Source organism: Macaca nemestrina, chromosome 14, assembly GCF_043159975.1.
Source record: "Macaca nemestrina isolate mMacNem1 chromosome 14, mMacNem.hap1, whole genome shotgun sequence".
NCBI lineage: Eukaryota > Metazoa > Chordata > Mammalia > Primates > Cercopithecidae > Macaca > Macaca nemestrina.
In genome coordinates this window covers 83,897,290-83,921,268 of record NC_092138.1, presented here as the reverse complement: position 1 = coordinate 83,921,268, position 23,979 = coordinate 83,897,290, and the positions used below count along the sequence as shown (strand labels likewise).

Below are 23,979 nucleotides of genomic sequence, written 5' to 3'. Positions count from 1 at the left end.
TCACTTGAGCCCAGGTGTTCAAGAGCAGCCTGGGCAACATGGTGAAACCCTATCTGTACAAAAAATACAAGAATTAGCCAGGTTTCTTGGTGCATGCCTGTAGTCCCAGCTACTTGGGAGGCTGAGGTGGGAGAATCCACAGAGTGTGGTGGTGCATGCTTGTAGTCTCAGTTATTTGGAAGGCTGAGGTCGGAGGATTGGTTGAACCCTGGAGGCAAAAGCTGCAGTGAGCCATGAACACCCTGCTGCACTCTAGCCTGGTGACAGATTGAGACCCTGTCTCTAAAAAAAAAAATTGTTTTAAAGAGTTAACACAGCAAGCCTGAGACTATTATTCCTAAAAAGCCCTGCTTAGAAGGTTGGCTCTTGGCTGATATGTTAGTCTGTTTTCTGTTGCTTGTAACAAAATACCTAAAGTGCGATAAAGAAAAGGAATTTCTTTTTTACAATTATGGAGGCTGTGAAGTTCAAGGTCAGAGGGGCTGTATGTGGTGAAGGTCTTGTTGGTAGGAACTCTCTGCAGGGTCCTGAGATGGCATGGGGCATCATATGGCAAGCATGCTGGATATACTAGCTCAGATCTTTCTTCCTCTTCTTATAACGCCACTGGTCTCATTCCCATGGCATTTATGATGATCTAGTAATCCTTTTCTTTTGGTTTAGGGAAGACAGGGTCTTGCTGTGTTACCTAGGCTGTGATGCAGTGGCATGATCATAGCTCAGTGTAGTCTCAAACTCCTGGGCTCAATTGAGCCTCCTGCCTCAGCCTCTCAAGTAGCTAGGACTCCAGATGTTTATCCCCAAGACTGGATAATTTTTTTTTTTTCTTTTTTTTTTTTTGGAGACGGAGTCTTGCTCTGTTGCCTAGCCTGGAGCGCAGTGGTGCAATCTCAGCTCACTGCAACCTCTACCTCCCGGGTTCAAGCGATTCTCCTGCCTCAGCCTCCTGAGTAGCTGGGATTACCTCCATGCCCAGCTAATTTTTGTACTTTTAGTAGAGATGGGGTTTCACCATGCTGGTCTCAAACTCCTGACCTCAAGTGATCCTCCTGTCTCAGCCTCCCAAAGTGCTGGGATTATAGGCATGAGCCACTGTGCCCAGCCAACCCATGCACTTTTTACTTTTGCTGATTTTGCTGTATATCCTTTTGTAATAGATTTTAGTCATGAGTACCACTATATGCTGAGATCATTGAGTCCTTCTCTGGAATCCTTGAAACTGGCAGTGGTCTTGGAGCACAAAAGGAAGAACAAGTTTTGCTGGGGCAGTGGGCATTGGAGGATATGAGTTCTGGTTTGGACATGTTACATTTGTATTGCCTGTGGGATATCTATGTTGTCTGGCACTTGGGAGCAAGTTCTGGGCTGGGAATACAGATCTGAGCATCATCAGCATTTGGATAGCATTTGATACCAAGGTAAATAAGTAGAGAGAGACAGTATGAAACGCTACCAAGAGAGAGAAAGCATGAAGCCCTGGAGACATGGACATTTAAAGATTGGGCAAATGAAGAAGAAGAGCCCAAGGAGTTAAAGAGAAGCCAGAGAAATGGGGCAAAACAAGCCAGGGATTGCATTAGTATTTATTGATATCTTATTTGGACCTGTTCCTTCCACAACCCCTGCAGAAGTCAAGAGAAGAATTTCAAGAACAAATTAATTAACTGTATAAAAAGGTGGTATGAGGTCAAATAAGATAAGGTCTGGTAAACTGGGTTTAGTAACAAAGAAGTTGTGATGATCGGATGGGCCTGGTGGCTCGTGCCTATAATCCCAGCACTTTGGGAGTCCAAGGTGAGTGGATCACTTGAGGTCAGGAGTTCGAGACCAGCCTGCCCAACATGGTGAAACCCTATCTCTACTAAAAGTACAAAAATTAGCTGGGTGTGGTGGCACATGCCTGTAGTCCCAGCTACTTGGGAGGCTGAAGCAGGAGAATTGCTTGAACCTGGGAAGCGGAGGTTGCAGTGAGCCGAGATCATACCACTGCACTCCAGCCTAGGCAACAGGGTGAAACTCCATCTAAACACAAAAACAAAAACAAACAAAAAGTTGTTAGTGATCTTAACAAGATGAGTTTCAGTGGAATGGTGGGAGCATAAGATTCCTTGTGTGGGATGATGAAAGAATAGTTCTGTTAGATGAAAGGATGTCAGGGACCGTGTTTGATGGGTAAGTTTGTATCATAGCTTCATTTCAATTGAATAAACTGGCAAAAGCAGGAGGGGGAGTAATCAGTAAGGGTGACTAGAAACTGTGATTTGCTAAAAGCAAGAATTTACAGTTTGAAGATATCATAGAGAGCATCTGAACTAATCACTTCAATTTACAGGTGGAAAAACTGAGGTCCAGAAAAAAGAAATAACCAAGATCCTGGGGATGAGCAGGGTCAACTGATGGTGTTCAAATCACATATACAATCTTGATTTCAAAGACACTTTGCTGTGTCCAGTATTTTTCTTTCTTTCTTTCTTTTTTTTTTTTTTTAACCAGCTTTCCTAGCTGGAAGTGCTTCTAGTATTGAATGGTGGGATGTCGTCAAGGAAGTATTTCTTCAAGGTTGGAGATGAGCAGCTTTTATAGTAATTCCAGGTTTGGGATATATCAATAAAATTTCATTTTTCATTTTCTATTGACAGTGCCAGATTGGCCTCCCTTTTTGGTCTGGATCAGGCAGCAGCTGGCCATGGAAATGAATTTTTCCAGTACACAGCCCCAAAACAGCCTAAGAAAGGACAGGGAACTGCAGCAACAGGTAAGTTAAGAGTGTATTGCCCAGGCAAGGTGGCTCACACCTGTAATCCCAGCACTTTGGGAGGCCGAGGTGGGTGGATCACTTGAGGTCAGGAGTTCAGGACCAGCCTGGTCAACGTGGCGAAACCCCATCTCTACAAAAAATACAAAAATTAGCCAGTCATAGTGGTGCGTGCCTGTAATCCCAGCTACTAGGGGGGCTGAGGCAGGAGGATCTTTAGAACCCAGGAGGCAGAGGTTGTGGTGATCTGAGATCGTGCCACTGTACTCCATCCTGGGCAACAGAGCAAGACTCCATCTCAAAAAAACAAAAACAAAAACAAAACAAAATAAAAGCAAGAGTGTATTAGGGTTCTCTGGAGGGACAGAACTAATAGGAAATACGTATGTATGAAAGGGAGTTTAATTGAGAATTGACTCACACGATCACAAGGTAAAGCCCCATGATAGGCCATCTGCAAGTTGAAGAACAAGGAAGCCAGTAATGGATAAGTCCGAGTCCCAAAACCCCAAAAGTAGGGAAGCCGACAGTACAGCCTTCAGTCTGTGGCTGCAGGCCTGAGAGCCTCTGGCCAACTACTAGTGTAAGTCCAAGAGTCCAAAAGCCAAAGAACCTGATGTTCAAGGGCAGAAAGCATCCAGCACAGGAGAAAGATGAAAGTCGGAAGACTCAGCAAGTCAGCCCCTTCCACCTTCTTCTGCCTTATTCTAGCCATGCTGGCAGTTAATTAGATGGTGCCCAACCAGATTGAGGGTGAGTCTGCCTCTCCCAGTCCACTGATTCAGATATTAATCTCCTTTGGCAACACCGTCACAGACACACCCAGGATCAATACTTTGTGTACTTCAATCCAATCAAGTTGACACTCAGTATTAGCCATCACAACTGGCACTAGGATTGTGTCTTAACAGGTTAGATGGAAGGGTTAGCAACCTTCCAAAAGTGACATGCCAGGTTGTGTATCCTTGACCAGTCTGTCTAAGCTCACCCCCAGTGGTGGGTGCTTCTCTAAGATCTGGGATCCTAATTTCTAGTAGCTGGATGGTGTGCACTTTCTTGGGAACTGATGGAGAGATTCGAAAGCAAGACTTTCTGCCCCATGTGGACACCGCTCTCCCAAACTCTGCCCAAGGCACTCTTAAGTAGACACTGTCCAGTGTTTTGGCAAGAAGGAAGACCTACTTTTCACTTCCTTTATCTGGGCAGGTTAGCTGTAGGCTCCATCCTGAGGCTCCACCCCTGTAGGGCCCCACTCATTAGCATTGTCAAATGATACAGTTATAACACATGTAGTTTTAAGATCTTGGTGGGCTTTTATTTGAGATTCTAGAATTGGGCAACACTTCATTCTATAAAATGGAATGTTGTGATGAGCTGAGCAGAGGAGGTTGGCTTTATAGGCAGAAAAGGGCTGAAGAAAGCAGAAACAGAACAAAAAACAACTGGTCACTTCAAAGTTACTTTTGTTGTGTAGGTTAAAGCAAAGGGGCCTTCCTTCCTTACCATGCTGGCTAAAATTGGATTATACAAAAGATGTTCCTACCACTCTTATCACTCAGGAAATTACAAGAGATTTGGGAGCACTGTGTCAGGAACCGAGGACAAAGAACAAACATATTTCATATTATACCACAACCTATATATAGGCCCTTTACAGAAAATGTTTGCTGACCCCTGCTTTAAATATTACCTATTACTTTAGGCAGTTTTGCTGTAGGTGCTTCTCTTGTTTTCCAAGTCATAACCTGGCCAGATTTCTAGTAGGCTGTGCTTTTATATTTCCCGTGGTGCATCTCTTCATCAACAGTGTGCTTCAGAATTGAAGTGGTTGAGTTAATGGGAAAAAAAGAAACCACCTTAGTCACCACCCAATGAAAACACTTGATTTTTTATTTTTATTTTTTATTTTACTTAATTTTGGAAACAGAGTCTTGCTTTGCTGCCCAGGCTGGAATGTAGTGGCTGTTCACAGGTGCCATCCCAGTGCACTATGGCCTTGAACTCCTGGCCACTGCACCTGCCTAACTTGATTGTGTAAATCAGAAGACAGCAACTATGAGTTTGTTATGCTTTTAGCGGGGAGCTATAGAGGCAAGATTGCCTATAGAGTTTTCTTTAGGCATTTACAAATAAATAAAGTAGCAATACAGAAGACCTTCTCTGTTCAAGGAAAATTTTTTTTTTTTTTGAGATGGAGTCTTGCTCTGTCACCCGAGCTGGAGTGCAGTGGCGTGATCTTGGCTCATTGCAACTTCTGCCTCCGGTGTTTCAAGCGATTCTCGTGCCTCAGCCTCCCAAGTACCTGGGTTTCAGACCTAGGCACTATAATGGTATAATTGTGTGAGGCACTTGGGTGATTAGAAGCTCAGTTTCTTCACCCCCAGACTAGATCATAGGGCTGCTTTGTGGATCAGTTAAGGATAATAATAATAAAAGCATTACAACACTAACTGTGATCTTTATAATAAGATCAATTTTGAAGCTAGTTCAGTGGTTAAAAATTAGTTTAAGGCTGGGTGTGGTGGCTCATGCCTGTAATCCTAGCACTTTGGGAGGCTGAGGCAGATGGATCACAAGGTCAGGAGTTCAAAACCAGCCTGACCAACATGGTGAAACCTCATCTCTACTAAAAATACAAAGATTAGCTGGGTGTGGTGGTGCGCACCTGGAATCCCAGCCACTCATGAGGCTGAGGCAGGATAATTGCTTGAACCTGGGAGGTGGAGGCTCCAGTGAACCGAGATCGCGCCACTGCACTCCTGCCTGGGCAACAGAGTGACACTCTGTCTCAAAAAAAAAAAAAAAAAAAAAAAAAAAAATTAGTCTAAACCTAGAAGTGAATGACAACTTTGTTTTCTTGTTCATCTTCAGGAAATCAGGCAACACCAAAAACAGCACCAGCCACCATGAGCACTCCCGCAATACTGGTTGCGACAGCAGTCCATGCATATCGATAGTAAGTCGCTGAGAAGGAACGCTCTCTGAAGTTTGGTGAAAGGGTGTGCAGTTAAGCTACTTTTTCTCGAAAAACTCTGTTTGTTGCAAAATGGTTATTCAGCCCTTCCACGGACAAAATCTCAGTAGTACTTTTAACATCTGAATTGGAGATTTCTGCCGTAAAACTTGAAAAGCCATTATCTTGACTACTCTCTTTAGGAAGTGCTTGTACCCTCAACAACTGTCAAATACTCAAAGAAAGCCTCTCCACTGAGATAGCAAGAATGATAGATATTTATATTTAAAGAGTAAGGAAGTAGCATACGAGCTTTAAATTATAAACTGCTGGGCCGGGTGTGGTGGTGCTCGCCTATAATCCCAGCACTTTGGGAGGCCGAGGCAGAAGAATCACTTGAACCTGGGAGGTGGAGGTTGCAGTGAGCCTCGTGCCACTGGACTCCAGCCTGGCGACAGAGCGAGACTCTGTCTCAAAAAAAAAAAAAAAAAAACAAGTAACTGCTCACCTGTGTGCCTGTCTAGAGGCTGAATGACTATTGTTCCCACTTCTCTGTGGCAGAAAAGAAAGCTGGTTCTGCAGAGTTTAGGGAAGTGTTAATACTTGTTGTTTCTCTTCCTTCTATAGCACAAATGGTCAATATGTAAAGCAGGGCAAATTTGGTGCTGCAGTTCTGGGGAACCACACAGCCAGAGAGGTGAGAGTGCTCCCACATCTCATGTATATTCAGATGTCCCACATAATACCAATGAGTTGGCTTTTATCTGACTTGCCCAATGTTTTGTTTATCAGAAGATAAAGATGATTGTTTGGCCGGGTGCGGTGGCTCACGCCTGTAATCCCAGCACTTTGGGAGGCCGAGGCGGGCAGATCACAAGGTCAGGAGATCGAGACCATCCTGGCTAACACTGTGAAACCCCGTCTCTACTAAAAAATGCAAAAAATTAGCCGGGCGAGGCGGCGGGCGCCTGTAGTCCCAGCTACTCGGGAGGCTGAGGCAGGAGAATGGCGTGAACCCGGGAGGCGGAGCTTGCAGTGAGCCGAGATCGCGCCACTGCACTCCAGCCTGGGCGACTAAGCGAGACTCTGTCTCAAAAAAAAAAAAAAAAAAAGATGATTGTTTGTATTGAATGTTAATTTATAATATCAGGTATATAGTAAATGATCACATTTTCGTTACTATTGTGCATTCAAACAAATCCAACCATTCAAAATTATTAAATTTGACCTTTGTGATATGATCCTACCTTACAAATTTGGCCATTTTTTGTTTGTTGTTTAATTGTGGGGTGTGTGTGTACACAGACACATACACGAACACATATATATACACACATACATATGCATATATAAGATAAAATTTGCCATTTAACTGTTTTAAGTGCATAATCCAGTGCTATTAATTGCATTCATAATATTGGTTGAGCAACCAACACTACTATACATTTCCCAAACAGAAACTGTAACCATTAAGCAACAACTCTACTTCTTCCTTTTCCCAACTCCCCATAAGGTCAAATCTACTTCTTGTTTTTATGAATTTGCCCTTTCTGGGTACCTCATATAAGTGGAATCATAACAGTATTTGTCTTTGGTGACTGATGTATTTCATTTCGCATAATGTCCTGAAGGTTCACCCATGTTTTAGCATGTGTCAGTATTTCATTCCTTTTCATGGCTGAATAATATTTCATTATAGGTATATACCACATTTTGTTTATTCATTCATCAGTTGATGGACGCTGGGTTGTTTATACCTTTTGTCTGTTGGGAATAGACAAAGTATGTACCAGGAAGACTGACATAAAAGTATATGGTCAAGTTCCTGTTTTGGCTGTATACTAAGAGTGGAAATTACTGACTTGTATGGTAATTTTATGTATTGCTTTTTGAGAAACTGCCAAACTGTTTTCCACAGCAGCCGCACCATTTTACATTCCCACAAGCAATGTATGAGGGTTTCAGTTTGTTCACATCCTTGCCAGCATTTTGTTATTATTATTATTTTTAAATTCTTCCCATTCTAATACGTGTGGAATGGTACTTTATTGTGGTTTTAATGTGCATTTTACCCAATGTCTAATGTTGAGTATCTTTTCATTTGCTTATTGACCATTCATCTATTTTCTTTGGAGAGATGTCTATTCAAGCCCTTTGCCCATTTTAAAAATTGGATTTTTTTTTTTGTTGTGGAGTTGTAGTAGTCTTTTAATATATTCTGAGTATGAAACGCTTATTTGCAGATATTTTATTTATTTATTTATTTATTTATTTTTTTTTTTTTTTTGAGACGGAGTCTCGCTCTGTCACCCAGGCTGGAGTGCAGTGGCCTGATCTCAGCTCACTGCAAGCTCCGCCTCCCGGGTTCACGCCATTCTCCTGCCTCAGCCTCCCGAGTAGCTGGGACTACAGGCGCCCGCCACCTCGCCCGGCTAGTTTTTTGTAGTTTTAGTAGAGACGGGGTTTCACTGTGTTCACCAGGATGGTCTCGATCTCCTGACCTCGTGATCCACCCATCTCGGCCTCCCAAAGTGCTGGGATTACAGGCTTGAGCCACCGCGCCCGGCCTGCAGATATTTTATAGATTATCTTTTCACTTTCTTGATAATGTCCTTTGATGTACAAAAGTTTTTAATTTTGGTGAACTCCATATTATTAATTTTTTTCTTTTGTTACATGTACTTTTAGTGTTTTATCGGAGAATCCATTACCAAAACCAAGGTCACGAAGATTTACCTCTACATTTTCTTCCAAGAGTTTTATGATTTTATCCCCTATGTTGTTTTATATACAAGTTAGGCCTACAGTCAAAAATTACTTGACATGTGAAGAGGTGGGAAAATGTAACTGATAATCAAGGGAACAAATAAACTAGGAGCAGACTCACAAATAATCTAGACATTGAAGTTAACATACAAAGCACTTAAAACAACTAGGAATAATATCTTAAAGAAAATAGAGGAAAAAGGCCGGGCGCGGTGGTTCAAGCCTGTAATCCCAGCACTTTGGGAGGCCGAGACGGGTGGATCACGAGGTCAGGAGATCGAGACCATCCTGGCTAACACGGTGAAACCCCATCTCTACTAAAAAATACAAAAAACTATCCGGGCGATGTGGCGGACGCCTGTAGTCCCAGCTACTCAGGAGGCTGAGGCAGGAGAATGGCGTGAACCCGGGAGGCGGAGCTTGCAGTGAGCTGAGATCAGGCCACTGCACTCCAGCCTGGGCGACAGAGCGAGACTCCGTCTCAAAAAAAAAAAAAAAGAAAAAAAAAAAAAAGAAAATAGAGGAAAAGTACAAACGGAATGAAAAGGTGGAGAATTTAAAAAATTAGAATCTATAAGAATAATCACATGGCATTCTAGATTTGAAAAATACAATTTCTGAAATTAAGAACATATTGGATAGGTTTAACAGAGTAAGAATACAGCAGAAGACAGAATTAGTGACTTCGAAGGCAGTTCCATAGAAAATATTCAGACTGAAGCACAGAGAGAAGAAATAATAGAAAGAGACTAGGGCAAAGATTGATGTGGGACATGGTCTGACGTCCATATAATTGGAATCCAAAGACAGTAGAATTACATCTTTAAAGTGCTGAAAGGAAAACAAAACCCTGCCTATTACAGAATTCTGTAGCAACAAAAATGTCCTTCGAAAATGAAGGCAAAATAAATTTTCAGCCAAACAAAAGTGAGAGAATTCATTGTAGTAGATTTGGACTGCAAGGAACATTAAAGGACATTCTTTAAGTTGAGGGAAATGAATGTCTGTCTTTCAAAAGACATGGAGAGACTGGGCGCAGTGGCTCACGCCTATAATCCCAGCACTTTGGGAGGCTGAGGCAGGTGGATCACCTGAGGTCGGGAGTTGGAGACCAGCCTGACCAACATGGAGAAACCCCGTCTCTACTAAAAATACAAAAAAATTAATCAGGTGTGGTGGCACATGCCTGTAATCCCAGCTACTTGGGAGGCTGGGGCAGGAGAATTGCTTGAACCCGGGAGGTGGAGAGGTGGAGGTTGCGGTGAGCCGAGATCATGCCACTGCACTCCAACCTGGGCAATGAGTGAAACTCCGTCTCAAAAAAAAAAAAAAAAAAAATGACATGGAGAATGTTCATAGAAGTATCATTCATAATAGCCTCTAGCTGGAAACAACTCAAATGTTCATAAACAGGAGAATGAATGAAGAGTTTATGGTATATTCACATAATATAATACTACATGACAATAGAAGAGAACAAAGTACTGCAACGTGAAGTATCAAGGCTTACTCTTACAGATACGGTGAGTGAAAGAAGCAAGGCAAAAGAGTATACTCTGTATAATCCCATTTATACAAATTTAAGAATAGCAAAATTGGGTGCGGTGGCTCACACCTGTAATCCCAGCACTTTGGGAGGCTGAGACAGGTGGATCACCTGAGGTCAGGAGTTCAAGACCAGCCTGGCCAGCATGGTGAAACCCAGTCTCTACTAAAAATACAAAATGAGCAGGGCATGGTGGTATGCACCTGTAGCCTCAGCTACTCTGGAGGCTGAGGCAGGAGAATTGCTTGAACCCGGGAGGTGGAGGTTGCAGTGAACAGAGATTGTTCCACTGTACTCCAGCCTGGGCAACAGAGAGACAGTGTCTCAAAAAGAAAAAAAAAAAAAAAAAGAAAAGGCAAAATTAATCAGTGACAGAAGTCAGAATATTGGTTACCTCAGGGTGGGGATTACTGACTAGGAAGGGCATGAAGGAGCTTCCTGTGGTGTGGGAAATGCTCTGCTATTTTAAAAATCCTGTTAATGGTCACGTGGGCATATATATGTATAATGTACATGTATTTTATGTTTTTCATCAATTTAAAAACAATTTGTATTTTCTTTTACACAACCAGTCACTCTCTCTTAGTCACCCCTTGTATAAATGAAAACACTAACAAAACGAAGACATTGCCAATTACAGTTAAACAGCAAGGCCAAAATGAGAGATTAACGTGGATAGTGAGAAGATAAAATTTACAGTTGAGGCCTTAAAGGATGAAAAGATTTTGAGTTTAATAGCTGTATGAAGCACAACCCCTGATACATATTGCTGATTTTATGTTGCCTTTTAACTTCTGTTCTCTTTTTTTTCTGTCGTTGCTTGTCTACAGTATAGGATTCTTCTTTATATCAGTCAGCAACAGCCAGTTACGGTTGCTAGGATTCATGTGAACTTTGAGCTAATGGTAAGACTTCATCATGTAATCATTAGCTCCTTCAGGATAGGTTTACAGGAGAGATTGGTCTGATTGTACCTAGTAGAAATTAGATCCACTTGTTCATCCCTGGGTGTCCTTGTAAGTATCTAACAGAACCTTTCAGAAAGGTCTCTTGGCTCCTTCTGGGAATGTGGACTAAAGGGTGAATGGTGGAGGGTGAGAGGGAAGAAGAAAAATCTCTGATACTTCTCTTTGGGTCCACCTGAGTCATGACCCTACTCTGTGAGCTTAGGCAGTCATGTTTATCTGGTATAATACTGCTTGTGGATGCATTATCTTAACATTTCTCCTTTCTCCAGGTTCGCCCCAATAACTATAGCACCTTTTATGATGACCAAAGACAGAACTGGTCCATCATGTTTGAGTCGGAAAAAGCTGCTGTGGAGTTCAATAAGCAGGTGATAATATCTTATTCTCCCTGTGAGAAGCCAGAATACTTGTTTGGATTTCCCTTAATTTTAGGGAAACATATAGAAACCCCATAATCTGCTGTGTTTTGTTGGTGACTAGCATTAAAAAACCCACTAAATTTGCCACTTCAGCCTGTTGTATGATTTCAGGAAAATAATAGGAATACTTACTGAAACTGCTTGACAATTTAGCCTTCCTCTTTTTTAAAAGAGAATGTTTTAGGCTGGGTGTGGTGGTTCACGCCACGCCTGTAATCCCAGCATTTTGGGAGGCCAAGGCAGGTGGATCGCTTGAGCCCAGAAGTTCAAGACCAGCCTGGGCAACATAGTGAAACCCCATCTGTACAAGAAAAGAGAGAGAGAGAGAGAGTAGGTTACTACATACTCATTGTAGAAAATTTAGAAAAGCATTAAAAAAAAAAACACTCATAATCTTACTACTCAAAGTAACCACTATTTCCTTTTTTCTATGCATAATATACATAAGTAGATATAATCCTTTAATAGTTCTTTATCTTGCTTATTGTATTTAAAAATGTATAATTCATCTTTTCCTATCTCATGAAAAACTATTTGGAAACATTTTTGAAGGCTGCATAATATGCGTGTTGTCAGTTCAAGCTACCGTAACAAATTACCATAGAGTGATTAAGCAACAGAAAGTTATTTCTCACGGTTCTTGAGGCTGAAAGTCTGAGATCAGGGTGCCAGCATAGTTGGGTTCTAGTGAGACCCTCTTCTGAGTTGCAGACTATCTTCTTCTTGTATCCTTACATAGTAGAAAGAGGGTGAGATGGTTCTCTGGTATCTCTTTAATAAGGTCCCTAATCCCATTCATGAGGGCTCCACCCTCCTGGCTTACTTACCCCCCAAAGGCCCCACCTCCTAATACTGTCACACTGGGAATTAGGATTTCAGTGTAAGTATTCGAAGGGGACACAAACATTCAGCCCATAACATTTGTTTCTTAGTTGATGTAATCATTACCTTATGTTATGCACTTAGATTGTTTTCTATCTCTGCAATAAATGACACCGAGGTGAGCATTTTTTATAGAAGTCTGTCCTTTTTTCCTCCCTACATATTTCCATAAGCTTTGTTTCAGTGAGTGAGTGATTCGGTTCAGTCAAAAGGTCCAGATATTTTTAGTTTTTATTTTTATTTTTTTTTTATTTTGAGACGGAGTCTCGCTCTGTTGTCCAGGCTGGAGTGCAGTGGCTGGATCTCAGCTCACTGCAAGCTCCGCCTCCCGAGTTTATGCCATTCTCCTGCCTCAGCCTCCTGAGTAGCTGGGACTACAGGCACCCGCCACCTCGCCCAGCTAGTTTTTGTATTTTTTTAGTAGAGACGGGGTTTCACCGTGTTAGCCAGGATGGTCTCGATCTCCTGACCTCATGATCCACCCGTCTCAGCCTCCCAAAGTGCTGGGATTACAGGCTTGAGCCACGGCACCCAGCCTATTTTTAGGTTCTTAATACACTTTGGCACACTGCTTTTTCAGAAAGATTGTACTATTTCACATTTATAGCAATTTTCTCATTGTACCTTTGCCAGCATTTAGAATGATCCTTTTTTTCTTTTGGTCTTCATCACTTGGTAAAAATAATGATGCCTCATTGTTTTTATTTGATTGCAATAATGAATTTTTTTTTTTTTTTTTTTTTTTTTGAGATGGAGTCTTGCTCTGTTGCCAGGCTGGAGTGCAGTGGCGTGATCTCAGCTTACTACAACCTCTGCCTCCCCGGTTCAAGTTATTCTCCTGCCCCAGCCTCCCGAGTAGCTGGGACTACAGGCGCACACCTCCATTCCTGGCTAATCTCTTGAGCTTGTGATCCGCCCGCCTCGGCCTCCCAAAGTGCTGGGATTACAGGCGTGAGCCACCGCGCCTGGCCTCTGGAACTTTTTAAAAGAAAATGAGCAGCAAGTTTCTAATGGATACTATATTAAAACATTGATAAAATTGGGTCTTGAATCCACATTTTTCTAAACTCGTAGTCTAAAGATCTTTCATAGTATATTGCTTTTGAGGGCTTAATAATATTAAAACACAAGCCCAAGGATAATTATTCATAAATAGAATAATTATTCACAGAGATGCCTCTGACTCCTTTGTCTAAGATTTATGCTAAGATAATATGGCCAGATCCGTAGGTGGCATTGATGTGGATTCTGGGATTGCAACATGATTTTGTAAATGCCCTTTCTACTGCAGTCTTTAGAAGTGCTTTTTGACATTTTTTCGAAGTTTCCCTTTCTTTCCTAGGTTCCCAAAAACTGAAACAGTAAATCAGTATCATAATCAATAGCTAATGCTTATTAAGTACTTACTGTTATTTGCCAGGTACCTTGTCAAGTACTCTACTTATATTAGCTCATTTAATTTTCATAACCATCCTATGAGATGTGTGAAGCATTATCTCCATCTTGGGTACATAGAGATTATTTGGCCAGGGTCACAAAGTTAATAAGTGGCAGTACCTGGATCTGTACTCAGACATTCTGACTACAAAGCCACACTCCTAGGCACTTTTGATTCCTGGCAAGATAAGTAACTTTCATTTGGTTTACTTCTAAACATGTAATCTGTTTTGTTAGTGGATGAAACTATTTGAGAAAGAGCAGTAGCAATAAAGGAATGAGTACTTACTGAGCTTAAACTACATTTATGCTGCTTCGATTTTGTCTTGCAGGTGTGCATTGCTAAGTGCAACAGTACCTCTTCCCTGGATGCAGTGCTCTCCCAGGACCTCATTGTGGCAGAAGGCCCTGCTGTAGAAGTTGGAGATTCTCTGGAAGTGGCCTATACCGGCTGGCTCTTTCAGAATCATGTGCTGGGCCAGGTAAGAAAATGCACCTTGCAAGTTCTTTTGTAAACTTACATAGCATGAGGGCTATTCCCAGGGAAGATACTATTACTGTGAACTGCTGCTGTTGTCAAATAGGAGTCCCACTTTAGACACTGCAATTGCTTTGGGGGCACATTATGAAATGTGAATGTGTAAAAGATCCTCAGTGCCACTCTGTCACTTCAACTTAGGGAAAGTGGGAACCAGTTTCCCAAGTACTATTATTTTTGCTAGTTGTTCATGTGTATGCTCCTATACCAGTGTTACACTTGAATATATTCTTATGGAATTAAGTCTTAAAACTTCTTTTTAGACCCTCCTTACAGTTTTTCTTATAGTAGATACTGTAAATACATTGAGCTTATTATGTTTTAATATTGTTAAGCCCTTAAAAGCAATATATTATATGAGAGAAAGACCTTTATGAGTTTAGAAAAATCTGGATTCAAGATCCAATTATATACTAATTTGACCTTGATCAAGTCATTTATACTCTTATTTTTTTCCATTTGCGAATGGAGGTTAATGATCTTGCTCTGCTTACTCGGGAGGGTTAGTGTCAGCATCAAAATGAGATGATTTATTTGAAAGTATATTGTGGATGAAAAATGCTTAAATACATAGTTGTAGGAATGTGTTTTTTTCCTAAACCTGGAAAATCACTGTTTTAGAGATACTCATTATGATAACACCCTTTAGCTATGATGTCATCCAACATTTCAGGTCCTTTAGAAACTATCTTCTGAGTGTATTTAACAGTCCCTGTTCCAGAAGTACTGTGCTGGTATGTAGTTAGTTGAATGCCATAATGGTTATTATTATTTTTGAAATTGGCTGGCCTCATTTCCTTCAATCAAATTGCAGGTTTTCGACTCCACTGCTAACAAAGATAAGTTGCTTCGCTTGAAATTAGGATCAGGAAAAGTCATCAAGGTAAAGGCTGCACTGTTTTTTTTTATGGTTTTATCAGTTGCAGTGGGTTTAACTTAGATTAAATTGTGTGGAATTTCTTTTCTTTTCTTTTTTTTTTTTTGAGACAGAGTTTCGCTCTTGTTGTTCAGGCTGGAGTGCAATGGTGTGATCTCAGCTCGTTGCAACTTCCACCTCCCGGGTTCAAGCGATTCTCCTGCCTCGGCTTCCCGAGTAACTGGGATTACAGGCATGCGCCACCACGCCCAGCTAATTTTGTATTTTTAGTGGAGATGGAGTGTCTGCATGTTGATCAGGCTGGTCTCGAACTCCTGACCTCAGGTGATCCACCCGCCTCGGCCTCCCAAAGTGCTGGGATTACAGGCGTGACTTTTTGACATCTGGAAATCTTTTTGACATCTGGAAATGCCTGGATGAAGAATATGAGGGGAAAATGTGTTACATTGCATTTGGGATATTTTTATCTTTGAATCATTATATTGAAGATGGTTACAATCGTTTTCTGTAGTCCTGACCTTTTCTTTTCTATTCTATGACTCTGAGCATATTATTTCATCCTTCCTATAGCCTAGTAGGGGAAAAGGAGAGACAGTTTATTCTAGAAGCTTGTCATAAAGGGTTGAATCTCATCTGTCTGGGTTGCTTTGAATCAGCACTTTCCAATCACTGTGGGAGGCAACTGTGACAATAGCAGGAGGAACACTGGGATTCGAATCCGAGAACTTGGGTTCAAGTTGTGAATTTTTTCTTTACTAACTGTGCAGGTGTTTTATAAAATAAAGAATGTTTTACACATGTGGTATATTATGGTGTCAGGACATAGTAGTGATGATGCATTGTGCTGTACTCATTCATCTGTGTGGTAAAAAGGTTTATTTTCATGACCGCTTTTCCCAGAATCCTATGGAGACTTTTTCCAATAGATCATAGCAGTTAAGTCATGATCCCTGAACCTAGACAGATCTAATGTTGAATCTTAGCTTAACAACTTACTAACTGTGTGATCTTGGGCTACATACTTAACCTCCACAAGCTTCAGTTATTGAAGTAAAATGGGGACAATCCTGACAACCTTATGAAGTTTTTGGAGGGGCTTAAACAAGATCGTGCATGTAAAGCACTTTCCACACTTCCTAGAAAACAGTCTTTTTTGATGGGGGGAAATGGAGTCTTGCTTTATCACCTAGGCTGGAGTTCAGTGGCATGATCTCAGCTCTCTGCAACCTCTGTCTCCTGGGTTCAAGCGATTCTCCTGCCTCAGCCTCCTGAGTAGCTGGGACTACAGGTGTGCACCACCATGTCTGGCTAATTTTTTGTATTTTTGGTAGAGACGAGGTTTCACCATGTTGGCCAGGCTGGTCTCGAACCCCTGACCTCAGGTGATCCACCCATCCCAGCCTCTCAAAGTGGTGGGATTACAGCTGTGAGCCGCTGTGCCCAGCTGAAAACATGCTTTTTTAATGATAGCTTTTCTTACTCTTACTGCTCTTCTTTTATTCCTCCCATTTTCTCTCATCATCTAAGCTAAATATATTTCATGCAACCCCAGATATGCCTGCTTTTACAAGTAGGTTTAGAGGGTGTCTTCTAGATATTCTTATAGCAACACGGGGCAGTAGTCAGACCCGACCTCTGGAGGCACTGAGTAAACCTGAAAGTGTGAATAAGTGAAACCTGTTGCTCCTGTACTTCACTTTGTCTTCTGAGGAGCTTCTTGTTTGATGAACTTTTCCTATCTGATTTTTAAAGGGCTGGGAAGATGGAATGCTGGGCATGAAAAAAGGAGGAAAGCGGTTGCTTATTGTCCCTCCAGCCTGTGCTGTTGGCTCAGAAGGGGTAATAGGCTGGACTCAAGCAACAGACTCGATCCTGGTGTTCGAGGTGGAGGTTAGGCGGGTGAGTGAAACTGTCTTTGTTTTGTTTGATGAGTCTTCTGCATGTCTTTTTGCTAGTTAAATAAATAAATAAATGAAGATATTTGAAAACTAGGTTCTGAAGACGTAGATTTCTTTGAAAAAGTAGAAATGGAGTAGTCAGAAAGAGCAACAGCTTTGAAATCTAAGGATCAAAGTATTATGTCCTTCCTGGCTCTCTATTCAGAGTCTAGAAGTGGTTGTGACTTTAAGAAAGTCACATCTCATGCCTGTAATCCCAGCACTTTCGGAGGACGAGGTGGGCGGATCATGAGGTCAGGAGATCGAGACCATCCTGGCTAACGTGGTGAAACCCCATCTCTACTAAAAATACAAAAAATTAGCTGGGCTTGGTGGCAGGCGCCTGTAGTCCCAGCTACTTGGGAGGCTGAGGCAGGAGAATTGCTTGAACCTGGGAGGTGGAGATTGCAGTGAGATGAGATCGTGCCATTGCACTCCAGCCTGGGTGACAGAACAAGACTCTGTCTCAAAAAAAAAAGTCACATCTTCACACTAAGCTTTTTATTTTGTCTACAAAATAGTGACTCCTGCCCAATGTATATACTTTTTACTTAGTGATTCTATGGCTACAAACTTGATATCTTTACATAAGTATGCAAAGATTGCCTGTGTGTATGTTTTACTACGACTACCTCTGCCACATTGTAGTAGCCAAAAACTGGCAACAATGTAAATGTCCATCATTAAGATACTGGTTAAATTATGTTTTTTTTCATAGACTTTTATGTAGCTCTTAAAGAATATGAAAAATCTATTGTTAAGGAAGCAAGTTGCAGAACATTGTGGATAGTATGGTCTCAAGTGCGTGTGTATGTGTGTGCATGTGTGTGTGTCTGTGTGTGTATACACATATACATATCCATATCCATAGTCATATGTACATATATGTGTATACACACACACGTAATACACACATATATGCTCATATATTCATAGAAAATTCCTGGAAGCTTTAAAAGAAATCATTAAAAGTGATTTTTTTTTTCTGTAGAGTGGAAATGGAGTTCAGAAAGTTTTACTTTTTGTCACTGTACGTTTTGTACCATGTAAAAAACTTAACATGAATATATATAGTTTCTGTGCAATAAATTGTGCTTAGTCAACTTAATACTACCTGTTCCCTGCCCCCAAATGATCCTGTTTGCTTTATACTGTTTGTTAGATTCAAATGTGATAGGGTTTGTTACTGTAAACTCTAAAATACAATACAAATAGGGAATATTATGGTCATCTTCTTTGTGGCTGTTACACCTGCCACAGAGAAAGGATGTGCTTCCCTTCTCAGTGATGCTTTCCTAACCGTTCCTAACTGGACACTTTCATCCTTCTGGGCTGCTCTAGCCCTCTTTCAATGACATGTGACCTGCTGCCTTTTTTCTTTATTACAACTTTTATATTCTCTGTCAATTTTCCTTTGAGTTTGAAAAATCATGGCTGGTGATAGGTAACAAACCAATTTGAGTTTATCATGACTGGCACATGAAACAAAAAATTTTCTGTTTTACCAATAATCAAACAATGACAAATTGACCTGCATATCAAATTCACAAGGCTGGTAGAGAATGATACCCCGTGTGGCAAGTGTTCAGAAAGATTTATACACTACTGTGGTGTATAAACTAGTTCACTCTTTCTGAAGGGAAATTTAATAGTATCTATTAACCCATTTATGCTGGAGGTTGCAAAATTTTGGGGAAAAATCAGACCTTGGTGATGACCTTGAGCAGTAGGATATAAATTACTCCCACAAGCTTAACGTTCCAATAAGGGACCACTTGGCATAAATGGGTTAAAAGCTTTCAAAATGAGCATCCCTTTTATCCAACAATTTTAACTAATTTATAGTTTGGAAATATTTAACTAAAATTTAACTAATTTATAGTTTGGAAATATTTAAGATTATGTACAAAAATACAGATACAAAGCTATTCATGGAAGCATTGTTTATGATAGAAATAAGCTGAATGTCTAACAGTGAGGAATTGGTGAAATATACTTTGTAATAGAATATGTATTTATGACTTTAGTTCCTAAAATCCTTTGGAGACTTTTTCCTATAGATCATAGCAGTGAAGGGCTGACCCTTGAAGTTAAATATACTCTTCAGTAGTTAAAAATAATATTGCAAATTAATATTTAATGATATGGAAATAGGTTAATATGTCAGTGAGTGAGCAAAACAGGTTACAAAATAGCATGGCCCATTTTTGTAAAAGCTGTATACAGAGACAGATAATATAATGGTAGTTGGATTGCAGGTGATTACTACCTTTGTCTTTTTGGCTGAGCTACATTTTCTGATTTGCCTGCAGTGAACAGGTAATGGCTTGTGTAATGAAAAATAAGTAAAATGAAAGGAGGGTGAAAGGGGAAGGGTATTTGTCGCCTATTCCACCTGCAATGACTCTTTCTCTAGGTGAAGTTTGCCAGAGATTCTGGCTCTGATGGGCACAGTGTTAGTTCCCGGGATTCTGCAGCCCCGTCTCCCATCCCTGGTGCTGATAACCTCTCTGCTGATCCTGTTGTGTCACCACCCACATCAATACCTTTCAAATCAGGGTAAGATACTCCAATTGTATGAAGCTCTTTTATGGCTCATAAAAATGATTCTTAGAGGGGTTCAGAAATAGAGATATAGTTAAAAACTAAAATAATTTTAAATAACTGGAAAGAATGGGATCAGGGAAATGGGGAAAATACTTGCATCAGATTTTTCTGACAAAAGTTTAATATTCATAGGCCTCAAAAGCACTAACTCAGAAGCATACTTACAAAATTCTGGAAGAAAACTAAGCAGAGGGCATAAATACAAAATTATATACTCATGGAAAAAATGTAAATAATAAACATTTGGATGGAAAGTTGTTCAACTTTACTAGCATTCAAAGATTATGCAAACTAAAGAAGAGTTAAAATTCTGTTTTACAGTCATTAAATTGGCACACATTTAAAAAAACAATTTGCTTATCCAATATAGTTTGGACTTGTGATTCTGGATTTTGTTTTCAATCTTGGAATATGGTCTGTTTGCTTTCAGGGAGCCAGCTCTTCGTACCAAATCTAACTCCCTCAGTGAACAACTTGCAATAAATACAGTAAGTATAAGAGTCTTGGCCAGGCATGGTGGTTATCACCTGTAATCCTAACACTTTGCGAAGCTGAGGCAGGAGGATCACTTCAGCGCAGGAGTTCAAGACCAGCCTAGGCAACATAGTGAGACCCTGTCTCTCCCTTAAAAAAAAAAAAAAGAGTTTTTCTCCCTCACCCCTAGTGTGCTGAGGTTTTATGTGCTTAGGATATGGTAGGTTAGAGAAAAAAAAAGTTAAGAGGCTAAAATGTTTCTAGGCTAAATCAATGGTTACTTTGTTCATTTCCCCTTACTTGGGAGTCAGTGTAAGTTAGCCTCAGCTTCTGCATAGAGATTCAAATCTTGATTCTTATAAGCATGTGGCCTTGAGAAAATTGTCTAACTTCTGTGATCCTCAGCTTCTTCATTAGTAAAAAGGAATTCATTCTCATAGCCCCTTTTTACAGTTTTTGTGAGGATTAGAGATAATTTGTAAAGTGCTGAGCTCAGAGCCTTCGTTTAGTGTGTCTTTAATAAGTGGTCACCGTGATTATTATCAGGAGACTGATGTTCAACTGGGGGAGGAGCCTCTCTCAGTTAAAGTGCTCTTCAATTTTAGAAATATTATTTATTCCGAGGATTGTGTTAGTGGTTAATCCTAGGCACTCTCTTCTACTTGCTTTCTGTGACCTTGAACAATTTAGCTTCTCTAAGCTTCATGTTTAAATCCTCATCTGTAAAATGGAGATGTTGCCTATCTCAAACAGATTTTTATGACTTTTAAATAAAATAATGCCTATGGAGTTTTTAGTATTGTGTCTGGCATATTGTAAGCACTCAGTAAACATTAGCTCTTGTTATTATCATAAATGTTGCTAACATTACATATCTTTATACTTTCATTCTCACAGAGGAGCTCTGTACTAATTCACCAGCTGATTGACTTTGAGCAGGACAGTGAGCCTCTGTGTTTCCCCAGTTGTAAGATGAAAGTGCCAGCATGCTGTTTTAGTAAAATCTGGATTTGAATGCGTTTAAGAAGGATGCATATGGTAGTTTGCTGCTGGCCTGCCTGGTCTGTGAAGGCTTCTGAGTTTGCTGCCTGTGGACCAGACAGTGGCTGAGGCACTTCAAATTCTAAAGCCCTGTGGCCTTCACCTACTGCACTGGGAAACAGAATAGGTGTATGGAGTGAAATTGGTGCTAGCATCTCTCCAACCCTAGTTTACTTGTTTATATTCAATCCAACAGAATTATTAAGCAAATAATTGTTTCGAAGTGATCTCCTAAACCCAGAAGGTTAAATCAAAGAATCAGAGGAAAATTGAAGAATAATTATTATCTCAGATCTTTGAACAGTCACCAAAATGGTCCAATATTGGTTCCATTGTACTCTGTAGTCATAACAACTCTTGTTACCTATTTCTAAGCTATAGTAACTTCTAGCAGACTAATGGCCTCCAACTATTTTTTTCTTTTCTTTTTTTAAACAAGTTTTTTTTTTAATGGAGGCAAAATCTACATAACATGAAATTAACCACCTTTCTTTTTCTTTTTCTTTTCCATTTAAGTTTTTATCTTTGTTTTGAATAGGTAATTACATTTATATGGCACAGTTATCAAAACAATATAACAAGATCTACATTGTGAGGACTCACTTCTATTCCTGTCCTTATCTACCCTATTCCATCTCACACCCCTTAGGTAACTGCTTTTATTAGTTTCTTATATATTCTTTCAGTGTTTCTTTATGCAGGTGCACGCAAATAGGAATGTATATTTTATTCCTCCCTCCTTTCACACACACAAAGTAGCATACTCTGTATGTAATGCACCTTGCCTTTTCCATAAAACTATATTATATAAAAAATGCAAAATCTATTCATGTTGGTGTATAGAGAGCGTCCTCATTTTAATCTGTAGATCACAATATTCCATTGTGTGCATAGGGTTTATATAACTAGTCCTTTCCTGATGTATCCAACTTTTTTTGGATACATCATCAGTTAAGAAAAAATAAGCACACACTCCCAGTATATGTTTATTGACAAATTATGTACATAAAGTACCATCAGTCCCTGTAAGCAAACTCAATGTCTTACACTGGTAGCTTAAAAATATTAAAAATGCAGCCTGGGCAACATGGCGAAGCCCTTTCTCGACCAAAAATACAAAAAATTAGCGCCTGTGGTCCCAGCTACTTGGGAGGCCGGGGTGGGAGGACCTCTTAAATCTGGGAAATGGAAGTTGCAGTGAGCTGAGATCACGCCACTGCACTCCAACCTGGGTGATAGAGACCCCATCTCAAAAAAAAAAAAAAAGTAATCTTAATAAAAATGGAGGTTATGATCATTTCCTTCTACACCCAATAGCTCATGTTGTGCACCTTCAGGTGTACTTACTTGCCATTCTGAAATTTTGGACCAGTTAATGGAAGCTTCTAGCACAGGGTCTAGTGTGTAGTTAATGCTAAGTCATAGTTAAATTAACCTGAAGTTAAAACAAAGAGCTCCCGTTTCCTTTTCTTCACAGATCTCTTCTGAATATCTATCTACTGAATTGCTTCAGGCTTTTGAGTGAGGGTACTGTCATCTAAAATGCCTCCCTCTCTTAACATCTCTATGTTAGTTTTTCATCTGTAAAATGAGACTAATTATGCCTGCTGGGGAGACTTGATCGAATACGTGTGAAACTACTTTGTCCATTCCAAAGATACAGGGAATTATTTTTACTACTTTTAATTGTGATCCATGTATGCTTCTATGCAAGAAATCTTTGATTCTCATTTTCTAGAGGATATGTTTTTAAATAGATATGGTAGGGGGATTTGTTGAAGGATTTGATACAAAAGCCAAAGGGATAGAGCTGCCTGAAGGTGATAAACCTTGATCACAGTGATTTTTGTGACTTTCCTCTCTTTGTAGAGTCCCGATGCAGTCAAAGCCAAGTTGATCTCTCGGATGGCTAAAATGGGCCAGCCCATGCTGCCCATCCTTCCACCACAGCTGGATTCCAATGATTCAGAAATCGAAGTATGTCCCCCTGGCTGTATTAGAATGAATAGTAGAGATGTCGCCATCATCTTTCTTTTTATTTGGTTGGAGTGATTATGTTTTCTGCCTCTAAGGCAGAATCATTATTTAGACGGCTAATATGCAAAATGATACAGATTGGTATTGGTACATGTGTTTCTACTGTGATTAGTACTTCCCCTGAGAGATGGAAGCAATTTTGTAGATCTTTTACAAGAACCGGGCAGTTTTCAGTGGTTAATTTAGCCTTCTTTACTAGAATCTCTGTGTTACAAGAGATCACTCTCTGGACAGCATGATGCCCAGTTCATAGCAAATGCTCTATTCATATGTGTTGAGCGAATGTTTAGATTATTTTGGGAAAGGCTGGTCTTCTCACTGATGTTGCCTATCACTAAAGCTCCAATTAGTATGTCTTTTGACTTTGTATATGGGTATTTTTGTGTTTGTTTTCTATTTAGAAGTTCAAGAATTTTATTGAATTCAAATCTGTCAACTTTCTCCCCTTGTTATTTGTTTTTAACATGCTTAGAAAGCCTCCCCACTTTCAGATTATAAATATCACATGTATTTTTAAAGATATTTATCAATATTTTATACTTAGATCTAAATTTTTAATCCATTTGGAATTTGGTGTTCCAAATTGATTTTTAGTATTCTTTTACTTTGATAGAAAACAAGGAAAGGGTGATGGTCTTGAAAAAATTTTTTCTGGAATATACTTTATATTTTACATTTTTGTTTTATTCTTGGAAAAGCTCTACATAGATTTAACATCTTAAAGGAAGATAGGATTTCTGAG

At 40.1% G+C, this 23,979-nt stretch overlaps 1 protein-coding gene across 4 annotated transcripts in view; it reads left to right on the top strand.

The window, feature by feature from the left end:
* The window catches only part of LOC105487054 (FKBP prolyl isomerase family member 15), a 55,961-nt gene that overhangs the window by 7,897 nt on the left and 24,085 nt on the right, over positions 1–23,979 (top strand). The window contains exons 2-12 of one of the 4 annotated variants that reach the window (XM_071078193.1): positions 2,640–2,755; positions 5,627–5,711; positions 6,336–6,405; positions 10,851–10,925; positions 11,258–11,356; positions 14,059–14,208; positions 15,079–15,147; positions 16,894–17,040; positions 19,495–19,637; positions 20,116–20,173; positions 23,070–23,177. In XM_071078193.1, the coding sequence (XP_070934294.1) occupies positions 2,640–2,755; positions 5,627–5,711; positions 6,336–6,405; positions 10,851–10,925; positions 11,258–11,356; positions 14,059–14,208; positions 15,079–15,147; positions 16,894–17,040; positions 19,495–19,637; positions 20,116–20,173; positions 23,070–23,177 (1,120 nt within the window). Of the gene's footprint in view, positions 1–2,639; positions 2,756–5,626; positions 5,712–6,335; positions 6,406–10,850; positions 10,926–11,257; positions 11,357–14,058; positions 14,209–15,078; positions 15,148–16,893; positions 17,041–19,494; positions 19,638–20,115; positions 20,174–23,069; positions 23,178–23,979 lie in introns of those variants that run through there. The other 3 variants (XM_071078194.1, XM_071078195.1, XM_071078196.1) reach the window with 3 other exon arrangements.